Here is a 24709-nt window from a genome sequence, read left to right as displayed (position 1 = left end):
GTCATGAGAGCTTTGGCAAGTACCTTCTTGGCAGATGGTGTTAATGAATCTACCAGGAAAAGAGATCAAGGATCCCAGAATTTTCTGGCAATGTTTACCTTCCATGTGGAGAGGGGTCCCCGGAGAATATTCCCGTCAAAGACAGTGTTTTCTTCTTGACAATAAAAGCTCTTTGATTCCATTTCAGAAATGGTCAGCTTCACTCTACTAGCACTAACGGGTGGGGATATCTTGTCAAATCACAGATTTTGCTAAGTTTAAATGTAGTCTGACATGAGGCATGTGGTAAAGATGAAGCTCATTCCCAAACTGACATTTCTGTCAGCAGCAGTAGCTTGTTGTAAATGTGTTGTCTTCAACAAAACTGACATGGTCTGCTTTGAGGTATTCTTGAGGTACTATTATACATACTAACATTTTAAAATTTTGGTTACCAGTCTGTGTATCTAAACCATAGGAAAATCCAAATAGGATGCACACACTATGACTACACATAGGTATTTTCAAACAGGGAGGACTTTAGTCTGATAAGCACATTCCTTTGCAATCATTTATTAAATACTGTCATAAAAAAACCTTATGACCAAGATCATGTCTTTTGATGGGAATGAAATACAAAGTATTCTTAGCAATCACAAACAGGCATGGGGCTTTATTCTTTCCTCCAAACAGAAAATATTTATTCCTTTGGAATTGTTTTCAATTTCCTTAATTTATTTTTATTGGTTACACATAGACAATCAGATCATAGTATGATTTTAATAATCCCAGGCATTTCCAAGCTGATGATAGAAAATGGAAGTTGATGATAAGACCCTTTACAGTTTAAGTTTTTAAAAACAGTTTTATAATGCATCAATTATAATGGTCATTACTTCTTTTCATTAGATACAGTGCAAGAAAGGAAGGTTTTTTGGCTCCTGCAAGACAAAATTATCACCATTGTGCCAAGGATTAATAAACTGGTGTGGAGAACTGCTGGCCTCCTATCTGCCATGGCTGAGGACCTAACTACTCTTTTCTCTTGGTGATCAGAGTGATAGTAATGGAAGTTATTCACTAACTTTGGGCTTTTCCTTTTCAAGAAGCTGTTTGCTGGCAAGGGAACTGACCCAAATGCTGCTTTTGCCCTCCTTGAATGCTGTGCAAGGAGGGTGACATTAGCCACGTCAGCTTCCTGAGCTTTCCAAGGTGGGGGGCTGCAGAAGCCAGGTTTAGTACAGAGCAACCACTAGAACCACGTGACACAGAGCAAGCCCAGCCACCACTGTACATGGCTAGTGAACAAACAGACAAGGCCCATGTGCTCCCAGGCTGCAAAGAACTTGTCAAGCATTTTGTAAAGCACTCCAGGGCAGAACCTCTCATTGCACGAAACCAGGTCATTTCATCTGCTTAGGCTCCACAGTTTCTGAGATTTTGTGCAAATGTTTGTTATAATAATTAATCTGATTAATATAAATTATTTTCTGAGTTTAAGACACTGGATATTTTGTTAAAATACGACTTTTAGAGACAGCTAGATCTGGGTTTAAATATGGGTTGCATTATTTATAAGTATGTCACCTTGGACATGTCATTTAATCTCTCTGACCCTGTTTTCTTGTATGTTAAAATGGGGATAATAACACTACCTCAAAAGGTGGATATTAGCACTGGAGATGATTAAGTTAAATAAAATACATGAAAGCCTGAGCACAGTGCCTCACGTTATAGGCATTTGATAATTTTCAGGGGATGGGACGCTGATTCTATTTCCTAGTGATCATTCACAATTTTAGTTCATGCCCCTCCTCAATCCCCAAGTGAACGTGTATTGGGAAGAGATGGAACTATGCATATTTGCATAAAACACATTTGAAAGCATCTCCTTCAACGATTTAACATGAAACCTACCTGAATTTTTTCATTGGCGATTGCTTTTCTTGAGCAGTGGCCAGATGACCAGAATAATAGACTGGGAAAAACATAATGTTCCAGTTTGTTGAAAACCAAGTCATGAAAAATGGACAGTAGAAGTTCTTATAAGTAATTTTTACAATCTGAGTGGTTCCAACCCAAGATGATGACACCGACAAGATGATCAAGAGTCCCCAGACGGCCTTCAGAACGATGGACGTGCATGACTGGCAGCGGGCCTTGATTCTGTTTTTTGGGCTGCTGTTCTCGGGGTGCGTCTGTGTCCCATCATCCCCTGAAAGCAGGAAAGGAATGCACATGTGTGGAAACCAAGTCTCAAAACAGCAATCAAATGTGTCAGTCCCTTAAAAAGGGTGGCTGAAATTGAAGAGGCAGACAGCAGAATCACCAGTGGTATTTCTTTTCTACATCATATTAAGCCAGAACCCTGGATTTCTGATGTAATTATTTTAGGGGTGAAGCAAGCTTTGAAAGAGGCTGGCATCTCTGGCCCCTTTTCTTTCCTGAATCCTTCCCCTGTCAGGTGCAGTATGGATCTAGACCCACATCCTAGACCCTCATACAATGTGCATGAGCTGTTGTGGTTGGTATGTTCTCCATTGTGTCCTTCCCCTTCCTTGTAAGAGAAGTATACATCCCAGTCCCAGAGACTTTGGCCTTGGCCATGTGACATGCCTTGTCCAGTCAAATGTGAGCAGATATGATGTACACCACCCCTCCAGCCCCAGAAACTTGAAGAGACTTCACAAGGTTCCACCAGCTTGCTTGCTGTCCCCATCTGTCAGGGGCTGCTCTTTTGGTCTGTATAAGGGAATGAGAAGACACACATGAAGCAATACCTGGCCAAAGCGGCCTTGTATCATCTCCACCAATAAAAGGGAATGAGAAATAAATATTTGTTGTTATAAGCCATTGAGATAGTTTCTTAAACTGCAGTGAAGTTTGATGACTTTAATGACTGTTCAGTTGAAGAGTAATGTGTCCCAAGAACAGGAGCAAGTCCTGATGACACAAAATCATTCCCCACCTCAGAACAAATTATGATTTAACATTTTCTGTGGGAGTACAAGTTCTGCTTTGTATTTTTGCATTTACTAAGAAAATGTAGCAACAACATTTTTCAAACTAAAATAGCCACAGCCCTCTGAAAGTGACAATCATAAAGGTTTTCTTCCCTGGTAGAGAAAACATAATGAATTCATGTACCTATCAGGAAGTTAAATGGGAAGTCACCCCGAGTCCTGAACTGAGATCCCAGATGCTAGAATGCTGGGGGAAGGGAAACAGTTATCTGCAAGATTCTTTTGTGTCTTCCCTTAAGTACAAAGTCTCTTCTGGGGGTTAAGAAAGGGTGCAGCCCACAGACTTTGTGCCGGTTTTAATGTATTGTGTCCCCCAAATGCCATTATCTTTGTAGTCTTGTGTGGGGCAGAAGTTTCGGTGCTGGTTAGATTTTCTTGGAATGTGCCCCACCCAGCTGTGGGTGATAATTTTGATGGGATGTTCCCATGGAGGCATGGCCCCGCCCATTCGGGGGTGGGCCTTGATCAGTGGAGCCATATAAATGAGCTGACTCAGAGAGCAGGAACTGAGTGCAGCTGGGAGTGATGTTTTGAAGAGGAGCAAGCTTGTTAGGGAGGAATGTCCTGGGAGAAAGCCGTTTTGAGGCTGGAGCTTTGGAGCAGATGCCAGCTGCCTTCCCAGCTAACAGAGGTTTTCCAGACGCTGTTGGCCGTCCTCCAGTGAAGGTACCCGATTGCTGAGGTGTTACCTTGGATGCTTTGTGGCCTTAAGACTGTAACTGTGTAGCGAAATAAACCCCTGTTTTATAAAAGCCTATCCATCTCTGGTGTTTTGCATTCTGCAGCATTAGCAAACTAGAACAGACTTCAAGGTGGCAGTAAATGGAGCTTCTTTCTTTATCTCTCCAGAACCTGCTGGATCTCCTGCTGAATGTATTCTTACTGCTTAATGTGCCATGTGTGACTTCCCCACTGTGTTATAAACTTGTATCCAGCTAAGACAGAATCCTGGCTTTCTGATATAATCATTCTGGGGAGAAGCAAACCTGGAAAGTGGTCTCCTCATTGGGGAATATAAACCAAATAAGTAAAAACACAATTATTACATGGCTTCTAAGAATTATAAACAATGCCGAATCTCAAGATAGGGCCTAGAGCTCCTGAAGATGAAAATTGGCATTCTTTTATTCATTTGTTCAAGGAAATATTGTGGACACTTTATCAGGAGCTGGTCAGCTAGTTAGGTTCCAGGGGCTTAAAGATGAAACACTTGAGCTCACAGTCTAGTGGAAAAGCCAGAAAACATACCCAATGCATGCAACACAGTGTGAGAATGGCCAACCCTGACAGGAACAAGGCCATATGAGGCTGGAGGGGAGGCACTTGTTATGAATTGGGGAAGGAAATGATCAGGAGAACTTTCCACGATGCAGTGACATTGAGAAGAGTCTGGAAGTATGAGTTAGCCAGCGCCCTCGTGACTGTATAGAGAGAATACTTGCTTTTGACAACAGTTCTATAAATTCCTTTTATGATCATGTGGCTTACGCAGAGAGTAGAGGAAAAAAGCTAGGATGAATAAGCAAGTAGAGAGAGTAAAAGACTCTTGTGTTGGGAGACTGGAAAATACCCTCTTAAGTAGGTATTATTGTTCCATTTTACAGATAAGAAAACAGAGACTCATGTAAAGGGTTGTCCAAGATCACATAGTCTAGTGCCATATTGAACCCAAGTCAGTCCAAATTTTTTTATTCAAAATATTCATTCTATCTAGGTACTGCTTTCAGCCTTTCCCCTCTTCCCTCCTTTTAAGCACTGGAGGTTTCAGAAACGGTTTGGAGAAAAAGCTCTGTTCTCTTGCAGGGATAGAAATCTTGCCTGAGGTTTGAGAGAAGTGACACCTAAGAGAAGGGTGCACACTACACTTCAGACTGCATTATTCTCGGGGGCCATCTCGTAGGGAGGACTGAGTCCACAAGGATTCTAAGTATCCCTTTGAGGTGGTATCTGCCTTCTTTGAAGATTATTTCTGTAACACTGTCTTAAGGTGGATAGTGCTTTTGAGGACACTGGCAATCACCTAAATCCCTTCAAAGCATTGTCCCATTCTTCTCCTGCTGTCTAGATTTCATTGTTGCCAATTCTTTAATTTCACTAAGCATAGAAAGATTGAGTCTTCAGAGATATTTTATTCTCCTGACCATTTAAAATTTATTTATAGTTTTGTATAAATAATTATAATGAATTTACTGGAATTCTATCCATTTGTATGAACCTTGACTGAAGACATACAAAATTGATTTTGGAGGTCACTGGCCTTTGGAAACATGAATCCTAGTCCTGCCACTGTATGGCCTTCATCGGCTTAGCTTCCTTATGTCAAACGGTGATAATATCTATTTCATGGGATTCATTTTGAGGTTAAATATCATAATATTCATGAAAGCATTCTGTGTATGGAGCAGCTCTTCATATTATTCTCCTTTTATATCTTCTCTGTTGTGTGCTAGAATATCCCAAAGTGCCTTCTGAATCATCAAAGAAAGAACACATTATGCTCTATGTGATCTTTAGTGATATAGACTTTGAAATTTGGTAATCTGTGTATGATAAGACAAGTCTTATTAACCAGCATATTTAATTAACCAGAACATTCTGTTCTGCAGACAACTGGGGTAATAGGAATATTACTGCAGTTTACAAAAGCCAATTAAAACTTTCTGAAGATTTAAGATGATGTCATTTTTTTCACTTATTTTTTTAGTCTTAGCCTCAGGGTTCATATAGTAGCTTAGACACTATTTTAAAAAATTATATCTTTAAAAATATCTTTTCTCATTAAAAAAAAAAATTCATCTCTTTTCCAATTACTAAGACCAAGAATAGGTTTTTGCATCTCCTTTGTTCCTTTGTTTTACCCCCCCCCACACCCAACCCGAACTGAAAGCCTCTTGAATTCCCATTTTTCTTCTTTTTTTAAAAGCTGATTTTCTCAAAGGTCTGCTTTTATTTTATTTATTTATTTTTTACTATCCACATTTTTAGGAAGGTATGTTTTGCTGCTGCTGTTATTTTTAAGGATGAAGTATGTTGCTGGTGAAGCTAAAGGAACCAATGAAGAAGGAGAGATTGACATACAGGTAGAAAAGTTGGAGAGGAGACAACTGTGTTTGCAGGTAGAGGAGATAGTATTGGAAAGAAAAAAAATGCACAAGGTAAAGGTGATAGTGTAAGGATGGCAACTGGCAAACAAAAGCACAGAGACATTTTGGGGTCTAGAGGAGAGAGCTTACTAGCACACAATTGTGCTGCTCTTTTCAGGAAGGTAGAAGTGTGGTGGGTCATATGCTGAGAGGAAGTGAATACTGATTTGGAGTTTGATAGCCTTCTCTAGGGAAGCCAAAAAGATGCCCACCACTGACAGCTAACAGTACTGGGAAGCAGCCCGGAGGACCTGCTGCATTTAAGAATTATAAATTTGCTAAGAAACTCATGGGCACAGTTGTGAGATTTATCTAGCAATATCTTGAAACCCAGGATTTGGAGAATGATTGGTCAGGTGGGCGTGAGGAAAGACTAAAGGGCTGGCTTTTGACTTCTTGAAGGTAGGAAAACTAGCTAATTTTAAGTGTTGTTAGATGTCATTGTTTAACCATGTGTTAAACTCATCAACTACAGTTTTGGTATTTAGTTTCTGCTATACCCTATGCCATTAATACATGGTATCTATTTACTTTCCTTCTTCCTGCTCCTCTTACTTGATAAACCTGCCCCATGCCCACTCATAAGAGTCCGTGTAACACACCTGAAATTCTGTGCCAATGGTGAGGTCTGTCATGGCTGGCTAGAAGCAGGTTACCTACATGTACTGCTATTTGAAAGGAGGCCACCAGCATACCTGATCTGCTCTGTCTCTCGACTCTATGTCCGCAAACTCCGGAGGATCCTCGACTCTGGAGCTCAAGAATAGGAGCAGAAGAATCTTCGGTGACAGATAAAGGAGACAGTTGTCTACTGATGCCACTGTGTGAACTGGGGCAGTTAGCTCCTGGTTTACATCTAGTGACTGATGATCTGGAGGTACCTAGGAAGAAAGAGTTCACACCGGTTTGAAAATTTCTGGGAGGAAAAACTGTAAACAGATTTGAAATGCCTTGGCAGGGAAATAAATGGCCACAATAATTACAATCCTGATTGAACATACATTGAGTCCATTTCCAAGTCTATAAAAGGGGATCCTAAAAAGAAAATGCCATTTTGGAAAGGTAGGTGTCCCTAAGAAAAAGAATCTTTTTTTTTTTTTTTTTTTTTTTGATAAATCCATTAACTAGAAATGAACGTTAGAAGACAGTGTTTGGGCTCATGCATGTGTTCAGAATTAGACCTGTTAGCAGTCAAATAGCTTACCTCAAGCAAAGCTGTGTGAGGCTTGTTTGTACCCTTTTCTTACTAAGGCTGACTGTTGAATTCCTAACCGGTAAAACTGCCAATATTGTCTCCTATCAAATCTACTACACATTTTTCCATCATGTTAATCACTAAAATCCAACTTCATTGTGTCTCCTCAATCACCTGGGGCCTCCATCCAGTACTATCAATGAAAACTCATCCTTAGGGGACCTCCACAGGCTGCTCCCCCTTTCTATCCTGACTCATATTCCCTGAATGCCCAACCCAGGGGTTTGCAGCCCGTGTAATTAAAGTGTATTGTGCTCAGAAGGGCCACACTTAGGGGCTAATATTCTACAGTTCATGTCTCAAAATTCTTAATCATTTAATCTTTGCATTTGTATTTCATAAGTGACATCTGATGGGACAAAGGAGAACATGCAGGGGAAAGGTGGGTGCTGAGCCTCTGCTCAAGGACAGTCCAGGCCCCTGCTGTCACCAGGCTTCCTGGGTAGTTCTTTGCTATCCCGTCCCTCACCCCCACCCAGCAACTGCTGCTGCTCTCTGTCCCCTGCAGGGGCCTGGGCACAGGTGTGGGGGGAGGGCTAGGGTGGCAGGGTGGGGGTCTCTGGCTCCTGTAAGGACTACAATCACCCAGAGAGCATCCCAGTGTCCAAGGGAGCAGTGATTAAATAGCAAATAAAAAATACCATGATATTTGAGAAAGACCACAGAAAAAGGGAAAAACTATTTTTCTGTTTATTGAACAAGGGACCCTCCTGACATTTTCATTTTGCACTGGGACCTGCAAATTATGTGGCCAGCCCTCCCCCAACCTGAAAACTCCAACAAAGCTATTTCTGACTGGGTTCTGACATCCTGTTCTCATTGCTGATAGCTTTTACAATCCTGCTGGCTGTTCCTCTACCTAGAGCACTCTGAATGTACCCAGATCCCTGAAGGCTAATATCAAATCTCGATTGTTGCTTGCAGTCTCTGCTGTTAGATCACACACATCCCATCCCTTCTTTGAACTTTTACCATTTAAGCTCATTTTGACAGCAGTCATATACTACTTTGTTCCAGTACTTAAATTTTCCAGGTTTGAACCCTTTAACTCTCCCAATGTACAAAAGCTGACTGATGTCAGAGACTATGTCCTACACGCTTGCTCTCTCTTTTTAGTAAACTTTTGTTTTGGAATAATTTTAGATTTACAGAAAAGTTGCAAAGACAGCTCAGAGAATTCCTGTCTACCCTTCACCCAGATTCCCCTAATGTTACCATCTTACACACAGACACACACATACATACATTGTGCATTTGTCAAAGCTAAGAGATTAATATTGGTACATTACTATTAACCAAATTCCAAACACCAAACTTCATTTGAATTTCAATAGTTCTTTTTAAAATCACTAATGTTGTCCTACTTTTTGTATTATGTCCCCCCAAACACCATTATCTTTGATGCAATCTTATGGGGGCAGATGTATTGGTGTTGATTGGGCTGGAACCTTGTGATTGAGTGTTTCCATGGAGATGTGACTCACCCAATTGTGAGTGACACCTTTGATTAGGGTGTGACCTCTTGATTGAATGTTTCCATGGAGGTATGTCTCTGCCCATTTGGCGTTGATCATTATTGGATCACTGGAGTATTTTAAAAAGAGCCACACAGGCCCAGACACTGCTGCAGCCTAGAGAGGAACATCCTGGGAGAAAGCCATTTTTGAAACCAGAACTCTGGAGCAGACGCCAGCCATGTGCCTTCCCAGCTAACAGAGGTTTTCCGGACACCACTGTCAGTCCTCCAGTGATTGATGCCTTACCTTGGATACTTTATGGCCTTAAGATTGTAACTGTGTAACCAAATGAACCCCCTTAATAAAAGCCAATCCATTTCTGGTATTTTGCATAATTATGGTATTAGCAAACCAGAACAAATGTCCTTTTGCTATTTTAAATAATGCTCATAGGCCAAGATGGAGCTGCTCTTGCTAAACCCAATGTCAGCAACTGAAACTTAAATTAGTTAATGTTTCTTGTGGCTGCCCAGCTCTCCCAGAACCGGAAACCTAAGGCCAACCAATCATAGTCTGCCAGCTCTAATTTAGTTTGTGTGTCCTGGCCAATGGAATCATTTAACTGCTAGCTTCCCTGTTGGTTGTATAAACCTGTCTATATAAACTCTGCCCTTTCTACCACTCTTTGGAGCTCCCTTCTCTTTTCTGGATGGATGCTACCCAATTCATGAATTGCTCACTACAATTGCATGATCCTAATTTTCATGTTGCTAAAAGGTTTTTCTTTTATCATCTGTCCCAGGATCTAAATCCAGGGTGCCACATCACATTTAATTGGCATGTCTCCTTAGCCTTTTCTGGTTTGTGAGAGTTTTTCAGTCTTTCCTTGTTTTGCATGACTTGAGAGAATTGAGGAGTGTGGAATTTTGTAGAATATCCCTCAATTTGGATTTGTCATATATTTTTCTCATGGTTAGATTGTGGTTATGGATTTTGGGGAACAATGCCACAGAGGTGAAGTGTCCTTATCACATCATTACAGGTGTCACATGCTAGCGGTGTGACATATCACTGATGATGTTAATCTTCATCACTTGGCCAAGGTGGTGTTTGCCAGATTTCTCCACTGTGAAGTTATTTTACCCCTTTCTGTAAAGTCACTAAGTCCAAGTCACACTCCAGGGGCATGGGTTTTAACCTTCACCTTCTGAAGTGGGGAGTGTCTTCATATATTTCTTGGAATTCTCCGGTAAAGACTTGTCTCTTCTTCTCCATTTATTTATTTATCCAATTATTTATATCAGTTTGGACTTATGTATATTTATTTCGTACTTTGCATTATGATCAAATCCTGTGTTGTTTCTTTTGTTGTTCAAATTGTTCCAGCTTTGTCCATTGGGAGCTCTTGTAGGTCCTGAATCTCTTTGACACAGTCCCATCCTTTTGTTTTTTGGGCTTTTCCTTACTTTGTGGCATCACAAGATGTTCTGAGGTTATCTTGTATTTTCCCTGCCCCAGACCTAGAATTGGCCATTTCCCCAAGAAGCATTATTTCCTTTAATTGGAAAATAGTGTTTAGAAACCAAGATCTGGCTGTGGGTGTGCTAATAGTTATTGAGGTATCACTGATTCTAGGACCTCTCAGTGGGCAGAGCTAGAAAATACATGTATGCATGTGTATTAATCCATATACCTACACATACACATATATGTCTGTAACTGTTTCTGTATCTGCCTATCCTATACTCTTTTTATAGCATTTAAGAACCAGGTAAAATATTCTACACATAGTGTGACTTTAAAAAATACTTGTTGACCCTGATGAGGATCAACCAGAATGATTTGATGCAGAGTATCAGAATCACTTGGGAAATGGTGGACTTTAGCTCCAAGTTAGGTATATCTCTCTGACTACCCTCTGGGGCATTTGTGGTTATTCTTCCCTGTGAGTTATAAACTTCTCACTGACACACGGTAGAGAATAGAGGAGGCTATCATCCTCTCTGGGTCATGGAGGCTATATCTTCATGGGGTGCTTTACTGAGATGGTAGAAAGGGGATAGAAAGTGTCAACAGAAAGGCACAATCCTGAAATATCAACAGCATCCTACCTTTGAATTCATCCTATTATGTTCTCGGTGAGTAATCACTTGAAGCAATCAGATCAAAACTTGGAGAAGCAGTGGTGTCCAGAATAAAGAAAGCCATCATCTCCAACAAGAACTCCAACAAGAACTCAACAAAAGAGCAGTGTAACCTTGGATGCAAATGTTGCTGCATAGTTCAGTCCTCTCCATGAGAAAAACTTATTTTGTTTTCTGTCCCCCCCCCAATCTTGGAAAAAATAAGTAGAAGTAAATAAAAATGTTGTTAGCTGCACCATCTATCAGTAAGTGTCTCAAGTTGACCTAATTAAAATGTATTAATTAATCTTGGGTTAAAAAATAATAAATATATAGCTACTCGAAAAGTCAATCAGCATTACATACTGATTACTATGTTTAAATTAATAGTATGTTAATATTGTTGTTATAAAGTGTCAAAATATACAAGATTCTTATTTTACATCTCCAAAATATTTACTTTACCTTGCTCGACTAGTGTTTCTAGTTGGATGTTTCTAACAGAGTATTTCAGCTTCAATGAAAAGAGGCTGTCAGAAATTCAGTGGCGTTTCAATCATTAATGCTTTTAAAGAGGGGCTGACACTCAGATATTTCAAATGTCTTTTTTAAAATTTATCTTTCAAGTACATTTTATAATTTATTTTTATATAAGTTTTGTCTTCTTATCTTTTCTTAGGTTAATATTGGGTTTCATTTCGTGGTCACTTGCCGACTGTGGGTGGAAAAGTCCAGAAATAGGCTGGGTAGCAATTTGAGACTGGGTTGAGATTAAATATTAGCCACAATTACCTAAAAAGTTAGTAAACCATGTGTAGATAAGAAATGTTGGATTTGCATACCACACCGGTGATCTACTTTGCTTCCTCATTTTCACTGAAGTATTATGCCTTAAGCTTTCGTACCTCCTTTATCTAAGCAACATAGCTCAAAGCCCATTGCCTGCTGCCAACTGCCTCTCAGTGGTTTGTAAAAGAGATCCAAGGGTAGTTCAGTCACTGGGGTCACTGTCCTAAATTTCAGAGCTAGGCTCAGAGGTACATTCAGGTCCAGGCCATAAAATAGTCATGCCCAATCACAGAAATGAAGACACTAACCCATTCTACATGGTCTTGTACCATTCAATTAATATAAAGCCAGCCCTGAGAGAAATAAATATTTAGACTGTTGCACTGGATGCAAAGATCGTTAATAAATCATACCTGTTTTTTATTTTCCATGCCACATGGAGTGCCTGGTGGAAGGAGGGCTTGTAAATTCAGTTAGCAAACAATGTTCAGACTTTAATAGGGATTGAAAGTAAACTGTATTGGGAGTGATAGGTTAGAAGTCACTCATTATTCACACCAGATGGTCCCTGTTCTCTCCCATAAAGACATATGCTCATCTGCCATAGCAGTAGGGCCATCTTGGGCTATTTTTCATATTTGTCCAGGCAGAAGAATATGGTTTTTTCACCTGTACTGGTTAGGTTCTGCATGCTTCCAAATTTAATCTGATTCAACAAGTATACTGAATATCTATTATAGGGCAGCTATTGTGTCAGGAGCAGTTCCATAATGAAAAGCACACAGTCTATGCCTTCATGGACCTCTCAACTTAGTTTTAGAGTCAGATATGTCACCAATTAATCACAATCTGATGTGACCTGTATGACAAGGAGCAAGAAGAAAGGGAATAAATGATTCATTCATCCTGGAGCAGGGAAGCCTCCATAGGAGGTTACATCAAAGTCGGCTTTGAAATATGAACAAGAACTTTACCAGGCAGAGTTATAGGCTGAGGAATAGGCAATACAGTCAGAAGAAACGGTAGCCTATGAAATGTAATGTCCAGATGATCTGAATTGGGAACAGTCCAAATATGAGTACAAAAGAGCACTGAAAATCCAACTCTTTTACCCTTGCCTGCTCTTGGAAAGGAACTGTTATCTAATTGAGATCCAGACAAAATATACTAGTTAAGAACCTAGGCTCTTTGAAGTTGGGAAGACCTGGTAGGACTCTGGGCTCAGCCCATGTTCTAGCTGTATGATATTGAGCCAGAAGATGACCATGAACCTCCCTTGGCCTCAGTTTTCTCATCTGTAACACTCATCTACAATCCTCACCATTCAACACTAAGAGGAGTGCTGTGTGCACTAAATGGTCTATAGAGAGTACTCAATAAATGCATATTATCACTAATGCGCAGGTAAACAAAAATGCTTGGCTTCAAATAATAGAAATCTAAACTAAGTTGGTTTAAGCAAATAGGGAGTTTTTAGGAGCTTAGCAACCAAGGGACAGGAAGGCCAGGGTACCCCGAGCCTCAGGAACCACTGGGACCAGGGGCTCAGTGTAGTCCGGACTATCTCCTGTCTCACACCTCACACTGCTGGGTGCTAGCTTCGTCTTCTCACTTAGCTGCTGCTTGCCTTTCTCTGCAGAAAACTTGGTTGCTAGAAACTCCCAACTTTTCAATCTCACAGCTTTTGCCTTCTGAGAAAAATCTATTTTCCTAGAGTAAAAAATCCTGAGAAGACAGACTTGGGTTTTATACCAACTCCTGGTCTAATTTCTGTGGCCAGGGGTGGAATAGTGCAACAGAACTGTGGCTCCCAGGAAAGGGTGACTGGTGCTGCACAGACAGTGCCTTGGTTGCCCACTCTAGGAACTGCAAAGCAAAAAGCTGAAAGAAGAACTGTAGCTGCCATTAAAGCAATTGCTTAACTGAGGATGGAAAGCACTGTGAGTGAGAAGCAAAAGGCCAGATAAGTGTCCATGGACTAGTGCAAGGGGAGGTAATAGACCAAACTATCAGTTGACATTGAAACAAGGCTCCTATGTTGACTCTTTCGTTGTATGGGCAAAAAGGATCAATAAAACATCTGGCTTTACTAAGCACTTATTAGACAACTGAGCTAGGAACCTTACCCTGACTTGCCCCAATCTATGGTGTTCGCTTTACTGAAATACTATGTGTACATATGTTCCCCAAACCTAAAAGCAAAGATAATGGAAATACAGAAGAAGGTGACGGACAGAATCCAGGGGATGAGTGTTAGGTGGGTTGGGGGGCGGAGCTGCTGTATGAGGAGGACAAGAGGCAGCGTAGAATCCCGGAAAGGAGACTTCCCTGAAGGGCAGACACCTGGGTTTGAGTCACTGTTAAGGCACTAACTGACTGTTGTCACCTCAGGTATCATTTGACCTCTCTTGGTCCACATTCCTTCAGCTCTGAAATTAAAGTGGTGGACTAAATGATTTCCTAATTCCTGATAATTTTCTCTTATTTGATTTGAAGATTTTTCAAACAAGCACCTGCAAATCATCAACCCACAAATGTTTAAGCATAAAACAAACTTTGTCTATTTTCAACTATTTTCTTAACAGCCATTTTTATCAGTCAAGGTCCCGGAAAGAAAGAGATGAAACATTCAAATTAGGTTGGTTTACAAAAAGATGGTTCTTTAAATCCTACCCCGCTCCCCAGCATCATCACCTGGGGACTTGCTAGAAATGCAAATCCTCAGGCCCCACCTTAAACTTACTGAATTAGAAACTGGCACTGGGGCAACCTATGCTTTAAGGATCCCTCCAGATGATTCCAATAAAAGTCAAAATTTGAGAATGACTGTATGTGGGAAGCCACAGTGGGAGCAACAGCTGCTACTATACCTAGGACTGAAGGGACAAGGCAAAGGCAGAATTAGAAGAATCTGGAATCTAGAATCTAGCGCTACCTGTCAGGGATTTTTAAGAAGTAAATCTGAAATATTTGGATGCTCATACATGCATATTAAAGTGACTTTAAAAAAAAGCTTTTAAAAGTTAATTCATTTTTTATTTGCCCGAAGTCTGCAACAGGAAGAAAGGACTAATATTTATATTTCTACTATGCACATTTTATCTCTAAAACAGTAGTAATTTATGCTATCTGGAATACATTTATCTTCTCTACCTGTAACTGACTTTAAAGCTAAAAAGTATGTCATTGCTACCCATGATGTAAAAATAGAAATGCCTACCATTTTTTTAACATCTACCACATTGCAAGAGCTTTATGTATATGATCTCCAGACCTCACAACAACCCTGCAGGGCTGGATTTTACTATCCCCGTTTTAAGAATTAGGAAAGTGAATCTCTTAGAGCCCAAGTAAGGATTAAAACCAAAGCATGCCCAGCTCCAAAGCCCATATTCTTTCCACTGAACACCAGTGCCTTCCCTTGCCTTGTCAGCTAATCAGTATTACTGAGTTCCTTCCCTATGCAAGAGGCTGATAATCTTGCTGAGGTGATAAGACAATACATATTCACAAGAATGCCTAAGAATATTAAGGGGAACAATTCATTGGTACAGAAAATCAGGACTATTCTTGTTCAGATAATGGGGAGATCAATTCCAGCCCAGAAAGCTAGAAAAAGCTTGGTGGAGGTCGTTGGATTCTAGCAGATCCTGAAGCATGGGCAGAGTTCGGAAAGGAAGGGAGTCTGGAACAGCGTCCAAAAAAGGCAGGTGGGAATTTAGGTCATTTTATTGTGGAGAGCAAAAGAGGTATTTTGTAGAGGGATGATGGGTTGAAAGCAGTTTCAGGAAGGCAAAGCTGGCAGGAAGGGCAGAATGCACAGAACAAAGAGAATCTGGAGGAAAGACACCTATTAGGAAGTTGTTCAAGAAAAAGACACTCTTTAAGAAGGGCTGAGATGTCCTCTTTAGAAAAGGGTATTACAGTGGGACCCTTGTTTTCTATGGCTAAGATCCAGGCATTCTCATGGTGAAGGTAGAAAGAACATAGATAATAATAGCATCTTGTGAGCATAAACCGGTCATAGTTATTCTCTCACCTTTGTGCATGCAACTAAAGCAGCCCTAACCCACTGCCTGCATGTGCCACAGGTGTTCCATTCTTGTTTGGGCAGTGCTTATACTTGTCAGACACACATTCTGACATGTATTCTAAAGAAGTAATTGGGGCTGTTCTGGTTTGCTAATACTGCGGTTATGTGAAACACAAGAAAGGGATTGGCTTTTATAAAGGGGGGTTATTTGGTTACAAAGTTACAGTCTTAAGGCTATAAAGTGTCCAAGGTAAAGCATCAACAATAGGGTACCTTCACTGGAGAAAGCTCATTGACATCCAGAAAACCTCTGTTAGCTGGGAAGGCACGTGGCTGGCGTCCACTGGCTCCCAGGTTGCGTTTCAAAACAGCGTTCTCCCAAATGTCAGCATAAGCTTTCAATGGCCTTCTTCAAAATGTCTCACTAAGCTGCAGCCAATGTCTGGGCCTGTGTGGCTCTTTTAAAGTACTCCAGTAAATCAATCAAGACCCACCTGAACAGGCGGAGCCATACCTCCATGGAAATAATTTAGTCAGAGTTATCACCTACAATTGGGTGGATCACATCTCCATGGAAACAACTTAATCCAAAGATTCCAACCTAAGTAATCAACACTAATATGTCTGTCCCCACAAGATTGAATTCAAGAGCATGGCATTTGGGAGACATAATATATCCTAACCTGCAGAGGGGCCAAGATGCATTCCCTCTTCTTTGGTTTCTTTGGCTCTCTCCCCCCAAATAAAATATCATCATTAACACTTGTTTATTTAGACCCTTCCTCATCCAACATCTCCCTCAAGTACCAATCACTGTTTCCTCAGCATTGCCCAAGGATGACCCCCTCCTCCCAACTCTGGCCCTAAACACACCCAGATTTTATTAATTCAAGAGCTGTTTTCCTAATTCCAGCTACCCCTTATCTTGCCCACACTCTGTCTGACTACTGAGTCCTGTTACTCCTTTCCCCATATGTCATCTGTAGAATGTCTCCACAGGCTGCAGTTAGATTATGGGTTAAACTTCATGTTCTGCTAAACATTCATAGAGATCTGAAATGGATTTTAAAGGTATCTAAGAAAGATTTTTTTGACTCAATTTTGCTGAACCCAGGTATGAATCAGCAGAAATACCACAAAATTGCCTTTAAGTAATTAATTTTATTTAATTTTTGGTGATTGTGCCAGTTTGAATGTATTGTGTCCCCCAAACGCCATTATCTTTGTGGTCGTGTGGGGCAGACGGTTTGGTGCTGGTTAGATTTGCTTGGAATGTGCCCCACCCAGCTGTGTGTGATGATTTTGATGAGATGTTCCCATGGAGGCGTGGCCCCGCCCATTCGGGGTGGGCCTTGATCAGTGGAGCCATATAAATGAGCTGACTCTGAGAGGGGGAACTCAGTGTGTGTAGCTGTGAGTGATGTTTTGAGGAGGAGCAAGCTTGCTGGAGAGGAACGTCCTGGGAGAAAGCCATTTTGAGGCCAGAGCTTTGGAGCGGACGCCGGCTGCCTTCCTAGCTAGCAGAGGTTTTCCGGACGCCATTGGCCGTCCTCCGGTGAAGGTACCCGATTGCTGATGTGTTACCTTGGACGCTTTGTGGCCTTAAGACTGTAACTGTGTAGTGAAATAAACCCCCGTTTTATAAAAGCCTATCCATCTCTGGTGTTTTGCATTCTGCAGCATTAGCAAACTAGAACAGTGATAGTGCTGTGCTTAAATAATTTTCTGGATAATGAAAAGTGTTTTCATTGCAAAAGACAAACAACAGTTTTGTTTTGTTTTGTTTTTTTAAAAAAACAACCATAACTCAGTCCAGTTAACAATTTTCCAAATGTTTTTAACCCAGATAACTTGGCCCTCTATCCTATTTTTAGCTACCTAGCACCCAATCCCCTCCCTACTTAGGGAAGGCCTACACTGATGATATGAGCCCTTTTGGAAGAAACTGCTCCATCCACAATGGAAGCTGAAGGAAGCCAAATAATTCTCCCTGCCCCTGGCAATAGGGTGTGGGCATGATTTTGTTTCAACCCATCAGACGCTCCTATCCAGACCTTTGAATCCCAAAGCGGTAAGCAAGGATGGTTAAAATTCAAGGAGTGGCAATAGCTGCAGGAGTTCTGGGTTTTGGGCAACAGCAGAATCCTGAACAGATTTTTTCCAGCTGCCTGGCTAATGAAGGCTTCTTGTTTTCTGCACATTTTCCAAAGTTCTATGATCCTCTCCCCTATACCCCATCCATTACATCTCTGTTTTGCTTAACAGCCGCTACTGATTTCTGTGGCTTGCAACTAGGAGCCCTGACTGATACCCAACTCCCCAGGGTTGTCACATGCACCCCACTCTACAGCTCCTCTCATCTTGTAGGTTCTCATTTCTTTCTAATGTCTTCACTCACCATTTCTCTTTGTATTCCAGCCTTCTCTGTAGTGACATGAGAAAGCATTCATGAAGAATTTCCGGATTTCTTGCTAGCTTTTTTATAAGAACCCCATGATGGACTTCCTAAATGGAGCATGCCTGACTGTTACCATTGCTGAACACATGGATCGAGTGTTCCCTTGGAAGAGAGCTGGTTGATTTCCAGGTGTAGGTGGAAAGGGAGAACCTCTAAGATGTACTAACCTGACTTTTTCCCTATTTCACTCCAGTCACTCAGATGCCAACAGAAAGTAGAGATTCATTGACCATACAGTAAAAAGACCTTGTCCTAATGGTTCTAAAGTATTCACTTTAACCCAGGAAAACCAAAATAAATTTGGGATTCACTTCAGAATATTTCCCAAAGAGATCAACTCAATAAATCAAAGCAAAATAGGTTAAGAAAATGCTGTGCTTTGTGAGGAAAGGTAAAAGTGCTATGCTGGTCTGATATAAATCTATGGGTCAACTTCTCCTAGAGTACTAAATGCAGTTCTGGCTATCATACCTTTGAATATACACTCCATTCTTCTAGGCACTAAGATGCCAACATTAAAACTATACAACTACTTTGTATTTTAGAATACCATATATACTGTTCCAAAAAAACACCTACAAATAAGTTCATGGTATTTTTTAAATAAAATTTTAGATGTAGTGGGAGTTGCATGAAATAATAACATGTTGTTAAAATAAGAAACTGATTCTAATTTGCTTTCTAATTCTGGATTTTCATAAGTGGAGCTTGCTTCCTTGAATCAACTGTTTTAATTAAACTTTCACAATTCTTTCTTTAACTTGGTTCCTTTTACTCTTCTCTGCCCAAATCTTGACTTTCTCCTTAATTTGAGAAAGAGTATTTACCCATATGTGGCTGCATTTAAAGGGTATTAATATCCTTATGTACCTTGAAACATCACCTTCACTGTCTTGCAATATCACTGCCACTCTGAAAACCCTGGTAAATATTCCCTACTGACTGCAGGAACCCTCTACTTCAAATTCCTTCTTGGTAGGGTCTCCTGGAATCCATTTCCTTCCAAATGGCTCTGGTATGTTTCCTGATTGATGGACCTGACAAAGCACTATGAAGGCAGCCTCATAATTCATTATGGTTTAAGCTCCAAGTCAGGATAAACTAAAAGACCTGTGGCTATTGGCTTCTGTGATGATCCACTAATGAATGTCACTGGTACCTACTATGTACCTAGCAATGTCTAGCTCTCTGCTAAGTGCAAGAAAGAACAAGAAGGCAAGGGGCAGGCCCTCATTTTCTTACAGTCCAGGAGGGAAAAGCCAATTGCACAAACAATTTCTATAAAGAGTGCTAAATGCCAAGTGGGTGGACAAGTCAGCCTTTTATCTGGGAGCCAATTTACAGCACACCCCTTGCCAGTGCTAATGGTCCACAAGTATCTTCTTATATGGGAACTGGGCTTTTAAATCATAAGCTTATGGATCAGTTCACAAAATATTTATGCATTGTTCATAAGCAGAAAGAAATACATGGGCAGACAAGCATACAAGAGTACAAAATGCTGTTAGCATATACATTTGTCTCAGGAGAGGAGAGCAAGTCAGAAACAGGCAGTGGCATCTGCTTAGTCAACTCCACTGTGTTTTAAGCCACAATCTAAGTAAAACCATTTGCACATTTTTACCTAAAGGGATACCGGGAAAGCAAAACAAACCTGCATCAGGGCATTTTCATAACGGTTATGTCCTTGAACCTAAACCCTAGATGGTAAGTCCCAGCTCCACACTCATTTCCCAAGACTCTTCCTCAATGACCTAAATCTACTCTCCCTTCAGTCTAGCTCAAGTCTAACTGGTTTTAAGCAGATAATTGGTATTATCAGATTTAAAGGATCACATTGCAATATGGAGAATGGACTGAAAGGGAGTAAAACTAGAGATAAAAGGATTTGTAAGAGACCACTGGAGTACTCTTGGAGAGAGACAATAGTGGTCTTAAAGAGATGGTATCTGTGAGGTTAAAGAGAGGTAGAATTGAGAGATATTGCAGAGATAGAATTGACATAACTTGGTAAATGACTGGATGTGGGTGTAGAAATGAGAGTAAAAGAGTAAGTAATAGTTTCTTTCCAAGATGACCAAATTGATACAGTTCCATTCATTGAGACAGAAGGAGGACCTAGTTTGGGGGGAGGATGATGAATGCAATTTTAAACATGCCAAGTTTAAGTTGCATAAAAGTCATCCAAGGAGAGACATCCAGTGGGCAGCTGGATACACAGGTGTAGCATTCAGAAGACAGGTCTGGGCAGGGGACACGAACTTGAGATTCATTATTATATGGACAAGTCATTGAAGTCATAGTAGGGGATGAGATCACTCACAGGGAAAATGCTGAGACATGGTGCTGGGATTCAAGGAAACCAATAATTAAGGGGATATGGAGCTATAAAGGTGGGAAATAAACCAAGAGTGTAAAAATGCAGAAGCCAAGTGAAGAGAGTTTCTGGAAGAAGGCGGCCATGGTACAAAGTATGCTTTAGAGATATGACTAACATTGGTGACTCTGAAAAGAGCAGCGTTAGTGGAGGCAAAAGCCAGATTGTCATTTATTGAGAAAGGCATGAGAGGTGAGAAAGTGCAAGCGGGACATGTAGACAGCACACTAATACAAACAGAAAGGAAACAGTTATCTATTCAGAAATTTTGAAGACACACAAATCATGTTATTTTAAGGAGAAGTTAAACCATCCCAAATATTTTATGTGGGAAGTGGTGATGAACACATACATGGATAGATGGATGGAACAAAATGTGGCAGAGCCGCGTAGCACAGTGTAGGTTTGCTAGAAGAAAGATGATCTTTTCTTAACAGTGAAAATGATTCATGTAGTGGGTTTGAAGCTGTATGTACCCCAGAAAAACATGCTCTTAAATATAATCTATATAATACAATGGGTGTGAACCCATTGTAAGCAGGACCTTTTGATAAGGTTACTTCAGTTAAGGTGTGGACAGCCCAACCCAATCAGGATGGGTCTTAACCTTATTACTGGAGTTCTTTATAACTAGAATGAATTCAGACATTAAAGAGGGAAAAGCACAGTGTGCCAGTTTGAATATATTGTGTTCCCCAAATGCTATTATCTTTGATGTAATTTTGTGTGGGCAGATGTTATCAGTGTTGATTAGATTGGAATTCTTTGAGTGTTTCTGTGGAGATGAGCCCCACCCAACTGTGGGTGATGACTCTAATTGGATAATTTCCATGGAGTGCTGGCCCACCCATTGGGTGGGCCTTGATCAGTGGAACCATATAAATGAGCTCACGGGCAGAGGGAACTCAGTGTGGCTGTGAGTGATGTTTGAAGAGGAGCTACAGCCAAGAGGGACACTTTGAAGAAAGCACAGGGGCTACAGATGAGAGACAGTTTGAAAACGGCCATTGAAAGCAGACTCTTGCTCCAGAGAAGCTGAGAGAGGACAAATATTCCAAGTGCAACTAAGAGTGACATTTTTGAGGAACTGCAGCCTAGAGAGGAACGTCCTGGGAGAAAGTCATTTTGAAACCAGAACTTGGAGCAGACGCCAGCCGCGTGCCTTCCCAGCTAACAGAGGTTTTCTGGACGCCATTGGCCATCCTCCAGTGAAGGTACCCGATTGCTGATGTGTTACCTGGACACTTTATGCCCTTAAGACTGTAACTGTGTAACTAAATACACCCCCTTTTATAAAAGCCAATCCATTTCTGGTGTTTTGCATTCTGGCAGCATTAGCAAACTAGAATACACAGGAAGCAAGAAGCTGAGATGGAACCTAGAAGAGAAGGAAGAGACCAGGAGATACCACCATGAGCCTTGCTATCTGACAGAGGAACCAAGGATCCCAGGCAGCCAGCCCCAGATGGTCCCAGTCTCCATGAAGGGAGAAAGCATCGCCTTGATGATGCCTTGATTTGGACATCTTCCCTGTCTCAAAACTGTGAGCTAATAAATTCCCATTGTATAAGACAAGCCATTGCATTGGTATTTGTTTGAGAAGTCCAGAAAACTGAAACAATTCATAATAGTCATGCATGGCTTTTTAATTCAATATGAGAAAATGTGTAACTTTCTATAAGCTCCCTAAAATCTTACTACCCAGAGACGTGAGGAACTGACTTGGTATGTGGGGGTTCTCTAGGGAACAGAATAAACAAGAGATATCCATAAATATAAGACTTTATAACAGTGTCTCAAGCAACTGTGGGTATGCACGAGTCCAAATTCCGTAGGGCAGGCAGCAAACTGGCACTCCAATGAAGATGTTCGATGAACTTTTCAGGAACAAACTGGCAATTTCGATGAACTCCTCAGGAAACGCTTCGCTGGTCACCCGAAGAAGTGAAAGTCCTCTATCTGTCTCACTTAAAAGTCTTCAGCTGATTAATTGGATTAAATCTAGCCAACTGCAATCTCCCATTGTGGAAGACACGCCCTCCCTTGATGTAATCAGACACAGCTGCAGCCAATTGACTGATGATTTAATAAACCAGCCTTCTGGTTTATTAACCAGCCACAAATGTCCTTGCCAAAATGGTTAGGACAGTGCTTGCTTGACTAGACACCTAACCATCACGGTGTGTTTATCATCCCCCTGCTCCAATGTTCAATCAAAATCCCCACCATAAAGGACATCTCTTGGCCAAATATGAGAGAAAAAAGATATTAAAGTATTTGTTCTATTCCTTTGGTAAGAAAACTAGAGTAAATTATCTCCCGGGAGTACAGTGCTCAATGATGTGAGGCAAACTACAGCAACTATGCAAGTATTCAAATGCTTTATGCACTGGAACTGACAGTTGAGCATAATATATTTTAAATTCTCTTGTACATGCAGCTCTCACAATTTGTCATGCTTGCTCTCCTCTAAAATAGTACACTCATTTAAGGGAGTGAAAGATCTTTCTTCTGATGTTCACACTATCTGGAAGATGACTTATATTTCCTAAAGAGCCCCGTAATAAGGTAAGGTCTGGCTGGCTTACCTTATAAATGTTCCTTGAATCCTTCCCCTCTTGCCATATTTACCCCTATGTTTCCCTACATTAGGCTCTGGTTGACTCTCTCTTGAATAACTGACTGCCACATGCTCTCAAGCCTCCAGGATTGCACGGAGGTAAGAGCTGCCACACGAGGGTGGAAGTCATCCAGTATCAGAGAGAAACACTGGGTAAATTTTAACTTCAGAGTCCAGAGGTGAATTTTCCTCACCACTGACTGTTTTGGCCAGAGGAGTTTCAGCACCTCTTATACATTCACTCATAAACATTTGCTGAGGTGATCTCTTACATGCCAGACAGTGAATGACGCTATTTGAAGATGAAGACCAAGTCTCTGTCCTCGATTCACAGTGTGTGAGTGAAGAATTAATCTTACTGAAAGAGAGGTCTGGCCTTTTCCCTCAGCTCCTGGGAGGTGATCTCTAGGACTGTGGAATGTCCATTTGCCTGTGGGCTTTGGCCATGGGATAGTCTAACAATGGGATTTATGACTGAAACTTTGGGCATATCGTATCAGTTCCAACCTCCAGAGGACTGGATGGCTAATGGTATTAGGCTGACTTTGAGGGGGACTAGAGAATAAAGGTTGGCCTCATGGGCAGTACATGATTGAGTCATGTGCCAGTTTGGATCTATTATGTCCCCCCAAAAACCATATTCTTTAATGCAATCTTGTGGGGGCAGACATATTAATCTTTTTTATTAGGATGTGACCTTTTGATTGAATGTTTCTGTGGAGATTTGACCCCGTCCATTCAGGGTAGGTCTGATTAGTTTACCAGACTACTTAAGAGAGCTCCAGGCCCAGATGCTTGCTGACCCTTAGAGATGCTGGGAGATGCAGACAGAAGGATGCTTGGAGATGCTAAGCTAAGAGATGAAGCCTAGAATTTGCCCTGGAGAAGCTAAGAGAGGACCCACAGATGCTTAGAGAGAAATGCCTTGGGAGACCAAGCAACGATGCACATGGAGCTGAGAGAGAGAAGCTAAGAGAGACAGAAGCCTAGAGACATTCTGGAGAAAGCCATTTTGAAATCAGAACCTGGGAGCAAAGGACAAGCAGACACCAGCCATGTGCCTTCCCAGCTGACAGAGGTGTCCCGGATGCCACTGGCCTTTCTTCAGTGAAGATATCCTCTTGATGATGCCTTAGTTTGGACACTTTTATGGCCTTAGAACTGTAAATTTGTAACTCAATAAATCCCCTTTATAAAAGCCAATCCATTTCTAGTATTTTGCATAACGGCAGCACTAGCAAACCGGAACAAGCCCCAATTAAAACTCTGGACACCAAAGGCTCAGGTGAGCTTTCCTGGTTGGCAATGCTCTGTGTGTATCATCTTGACAGGAGGAGGTAATGTCCTAGGGAGAGATGGCCAAAAGCTTCCTGTTTGGGCCCTCCCAGACCTAGCCCTATGTGTCTCTTCCTTTGGCTGGTTCTAATTTGTATTCTTTCACCATAATAAAAC

The 24709-nt window shown here is 41.1% G+C and overlaps 1 protein-coding gene across 1 annotated transcript in view; it reads right to left on the bottom strand.

Annotated features, from left to right (window-relative positions):
• The window catches only part of SLC35F4 (solute carrier family 35 member F4), a 99766-nt gene that overhangs the window by 18654 nt on the left and 56403 nt on the right, over window positions 1-24709 (bottom strand). Inside the window, exons 2-4 of the mRNA XM_037835041.1 lie at window positions 13283-13479; window positions 6841-7026; window positions 1897-2194 (exon numbers count right to left, since the gene is read on the bottom strand). Coding sequence (XP_037690969.1) covers window positions 1897-2194; window positions 6841-7026; window positions 13283-13479 — 681 coding nt within the window. The remainder of the gene's footprint in view (window positions 1-1896; window positions 2195-6840; window positions 7027-13282; window positions 13480-24709) is intronic.

Source organism: Choloepus didactylus, chromosome 4 (assembly GCF_015220235.1).
Source record: "Choloepus didactylus isolate mChoDid1 chromosome 4, mChoDid1.pri, whole genome shotgun sequence".
Lineage (NCBI taxonomy): Eukaryota > Metazoa > Chordata > Mammalia > Pilosa > Megalonychidae > Choloepus > Choloepus didactylus.
This window is presented reverse-complemented; position numbering and strand designations above follow the sequence as displayed.